This window comes from Austrofundulus limnaeus, unplaced genomic scaffold, assembly GCF_001266775.1.
Source record: "Austrofundulus limnaeus strain Quisiro unplaced genomic scaffold, Austrofundulus_limnaeus-1.0 Scaffold135, whole genome shotgun sequence".
In the NCBI taxonomy this organism is placed as follows: Eukaryota; Metazoa; Chordata; class Actinopteri; order Cyprinodontiformes; family Rivulidae; genus Austrofundulus; species Austrofundulus limnaeus.
Window position 1 is genome coordinate 244,259 of NW_013952537.1, and position 4,499 is coordinate 248,757.

At 39.2% G+C, this 4,499-nt stretch overlaps 1 protein-coding gene across 3 annotated transcripts in view; it reads left to right on the forward strand.

Moving 5' to 3' along the window:
• The window catches only part of lpar2b (lysophosphatidic acid receptor 2b), a 26,434-nt gene that overhangs the window by 16,673 nt on the left and 5,262 nt on the right, over positions 1-4,499 (forward strand). Inside the window, exon 4 of one of the 3 annotated variants that reach the window (XM_014015823.1) lies at positions 2,642-2,901. The exons of the other annotated variants lie outside the window; for them this stretch is intronic. Within the exon in view, the coding sequence (XP_013871277.1) occupies positions 2,642-2,901 (260 nt within the window). The remainder of the gene's footprint in view (positions 1-2,641; positions 2,902-4,499) is intronic. 3 annotated transcript variants of the gene reach the window in all.

Consider the following 4,499-nt stretch of genomic DNA (forward strand, 5'->3'; position numbering starts at 1 on the left):
CTTCATATTAGTGACAAACAATAACAGTAACTACAGCTTTTTGACAAGTTTAAAATACATTCAAAATGTTTAAAAATAAACTACAAAAATTAATTTAAAGTGCAAATTAAAATATAGTTGTATGTGCAACTGTATTTGATAATGTTTTGAACTTTTGAAATATTGCATAGTAGAACCAGAGGCTGAACTTCATATTAGTGACAAACTTTGGTGTTTTTTGATGAGTCACTTTCATTTTTGCTTCTACTTTTCATTTAAAATAAGTTTTATTCTCGGCAGGTTTTTAAGGTTGTTCTTCTACATATTAAAAAGTTGTTAAACAACTGAGTGGTGCACTACTAGTGTTGAGAAAGTGTATTGTACCTTCTTCAATATCAATCCCATGGCCCTCTGCGGCCCAAAGTTTAAAAACTGTTGTTCTTTTGAGGCCCTCAATGTGGCGCTTGTGGGYCGCGGCCCATGGGTTAAGAATCTCTGACATAGAATACCCAGATGCAGCCTATGTTTTCGGGAGGTTTTCAGCTGCATTTCTCGGGCACATGAGTTGGCACCTACGAATTTGGACAGCCTATGGCACTGGGCAGTGATGTCAGCGGCCGACAAATGCGTCCGACATTGACTGCAGCCCATGAACTGAGACACAGTCGTGTGACCAACTTTAATTAATTACTGGCTGTTCTAACAGTTGCTAGATATCATTAAAWGGCACCACCACGTAATTTATGTAATTGGCTAGAGAGAAAATGATTCTTGCTTTCACAGCAATTTTCTCCAGTAACACCAGAAAGTTATTTGTCGATTGCAAGATGGGTCTGCAAACTCACTAAATAAAGCAACAAGGCTGCTAACTTGGCAACATTTTTTCTTTTTTCTTTTTGTGGATTTTATTTTTTACAAGTCATTTTGCTCAATGTGCAAAATAACTGTTTTTAATGAAAGGTTTCATTAGAATTTCTGATTGATTTTTATAAAAGCATTAACGGGCTGCTGAGCAGGCTTCTGCATCAACTTGTCTGAACTTGTTAAATGAAACCTTAGACCAGGGGTGTCAAACTCATTTTCACAGAGGGCCACATGAGCGTTATGGTGGCCCTTGAAAGGCCAGTTGTAATGAACTTTGACGTTTCATGTTTAACTTTGACCAAGCAAAGAGGTGGCCGTGGCCGAGTGGTTAAGGGATTTGTCCTGGAACCGGAAGGTCGCCGGTTCAATCCCCAGTCCAGCTCTAGTCATGTCCTTGGGCAAGACACTTCATCCACCCTGCCTACTGATGGTGGTCAGAGAGGTCATTGGCGCAGCATGGCAGCCCTGCCTCCGTCAGTCTGTCCCAGGGCAGCTGTGGCTACAATGTAGCTTACTATCATCAGTGTGTGAATGAATGACGCATGAAAATTGTAAAGCATCTTTGAGGGTTTCAAAAAGCGCTATATAAGACATTATTATTATTGTTATTATTATTAAACAGTGTTTTAACATGTCCTCTTTTAAACACTGATAATAATTAAGTGCACGACTGAAATATTATTAAAAGTAAAACTAATAAAGTTTTACTCACTGATGAGTTTCTAGTGAGTAGCATTATGGCAGGTTTAGTTTATGGTTGATGCCAACTTCAAAACAGCTTATTTTCTGACATTGTTATTGTGCTATCCAATTAAATTGCTCTTAAAGCCAACAGCTCAGGGGCATGACAATTACTGTCTTTCACCATTTAAATTTATTTTGTTGCATTTAATCATAAATTTAAAGTTTACCATTGATATAAGAAACAATTTTCATTTTAGTTTAAAAACATATATTTTGAGGGGGTACCCCCCACCACCACCCCAGCAGCGGGCCACATGAGTTGGACACATGTACCTTAGACCATAACCTCCCCAACTTACACCTATTGTTTTCCTTTATTCTGCTAACAAAACAGCTTTTCTGATTTTGATGTCGTCCTTCAACTCTTTAAACAGAGGTAAATTTAGATTTTTTTAAACAAAAGTCAGACTGTGTCTTATAACTCTGCAGCTAAACAATCAAGATCCAGTGTTTGAGAGGCTGAGGAAAAATGCACAAACATGCTCTGACATGGAGTTTATAGTTCTAGTGCTGTTAAAGAAAACAGCTGCGCTTGAATGACACCACTGAGAGTGCATGGTGGTGTCAAGTAATCAAGTCTTCCTTATTTTTAGTTTTTGGTTTTAAGATTGAGGTCGTTTCACTTCAAGTCAGGTTGTCTTGACTGTCAAAGAGCATTTGGAGGAAAAAACGTTTAGGTTTATATTCGAAGTGATGCGTTTGGTTGTGGCATGTTTGCAGGGGAGAAGAGGAATGCACGACAGTCTTTAGGTGTCATTTCCACATAGTTTTACCATTTCTGTCTACAGTTTGTGTGCATGTRTTAGTGCTCACAGTGCTGCTAGTCTGCATTCCTGAGATGCCTAATCAAGTATTATGAAAATAAAACCTGATCGAATAGACTAAACCCATTCCACAAGCTGACATTTTCTGCCTGTCTTATATGTCTCCAAAAGAGGATTTACACCCCCCACCCCAAATCTACTCATGTTGACAGTGAGTTTTGTTTTTTGATTTCAAGTTTTTATTTCAGCTCTTCTGACGGTCTTTTCTGCCCCCTGGTCTCTGTTGGCAGGCTTGTTTGTGATCTGCTGGACGCCCGGCCTCGTTTTGCTGCTGCTCGACGGTCTGGACTGTGACTCCTGCAGGGTGTTGGACTTTGAGAAATACTTCCTGGTGTTGGCGGAGTGCAACTCGTTTGTCAATCCCATCGTCTACTGCTTCAGAGACAGCGACATGAGGAGGACCTTCGAGGAGATTTTGTGCTGTCTGTGCAAGCGGAAACGCGACCGGAGGGGCTTGTCTGAAGCTCGCTTTACCACCTTGGAGCAAGAGGTATTGTCTGAAAGCAACGGAACTGAGGACGGCAGTCGCAAACAAAACAACCATTCACGATAAGGACTGATTTGCATTTCAAGCTTGATTAGTTAGCTTAAAGCAACCTATTGTAGAGTTCAATTGCTTTTTCATTCTTGCTGTTTGTAAAATATTTTAGTTTCAAGGGCTACAAAATCTGTTAGAAAGAAAACAAACGCCAACATTTTAATCAAGTCACCTGTGCAGGCTAGTGTTTCACCTATAAAGCTTCCTTTTGTGTCTCTATTATAACACCCTAATGGTGTTTAGGCTGCAGTTAAGTGATTTTTTTTTTTTTAATTTTTAGTAGATACAGAGAAAAAAAAACACATTTTTGCTCACCAGCTGCCAGCACTAAATGTTAACAGGAAAAAAAAGTGACAAGCCATTATCTACCTGTTGTAGATAAAACAATCTCAGTCTGGAAATAGTTGCATTCAGACCAGCCTGAAWAACTGAACGGCTAGTCCAAGCTGGGCCAAGACCAAAGTAGATTGSTGCTGTCCTAAAACAGCTTTCAACACCTTTTCACATTATTTTGCAAGTCTTAATATTTCTGTGAATTTTGCATTGCGCAGTAATTTACATGGCATTCTGTGGTTGTTTCACAAGCACAATTAGCATCAGCAACATTTCCAATGCAGCTTGGGGCACGTCCTGCAGGAGTATTATGTTTTTGCAGGAATAACTATGCAATGCAAAATTAAAAACTTATTAATAGCGTTCACATGGACCGCTGTGAAATTTTAGAGATCGGAGTTGTTTAAAGAAGGTTTTTGTCTAACTTAAACTAGCTGTTAGTTTGTCAGTTTTAGTCAGAATTAAACTCTTTGAACCGATGCAGCAAACATATCCATAGGACACTGCTGCAAAAGAGCTGAAGTGTTTCTTTATATTATCCACAGGTAGACATATATTCACTGGCCACTTTATTTGGTACACTTCTTTAATTGCTTGTCAACACAAAAACAAAGTTTAAGTCAGGCATGAAAATGGGAAAGAAAAGTAAGTGAAGTGACTTTAAAGGTGTGGTGGTTGTTGGTGCCAGACAGGCTAGTCAAAGTATTTCAGAAACTGCTGATCTACTGGGATTTTTACTCACAACCATCTCTGGGGTTTAAAATGATTGGTCCAAGAAAGAAAATGTATCCAGTGAGCCTTGTTGAGGCCTCTTCATGGTCCATCTGAACCCGTGAAATCCACTGTCATTAATGAAAATTACAGGCAAACCTTTCGCCCACCTTCGCATACAAAATGAGAAACTCACCAAAACTGGACAGTAAAAAAAATGATTAAAACATTGCCTGCTCTGATGAGCCTGGATTCACTGAACACCAGTGGTCTCCACAGCCCCCAGATCTCAAAACAATCAATTTTTCTTTGGGTTGAACAAGGGATGTGCAGCATGGATCAGCAACAGTCTGTCTTCACGCCGKTATGGAAAATAATCTCTGAGGAATGCTTTTAACATGTTACTGAAGGTCCTGATGCATCTCAGTAATCCAGGTAAAAAAATCAAAAAGAAAAAAAATTGTATAGGTCTTCTGGACGGGTTCTCCTCTAATGAAACGTTTCAT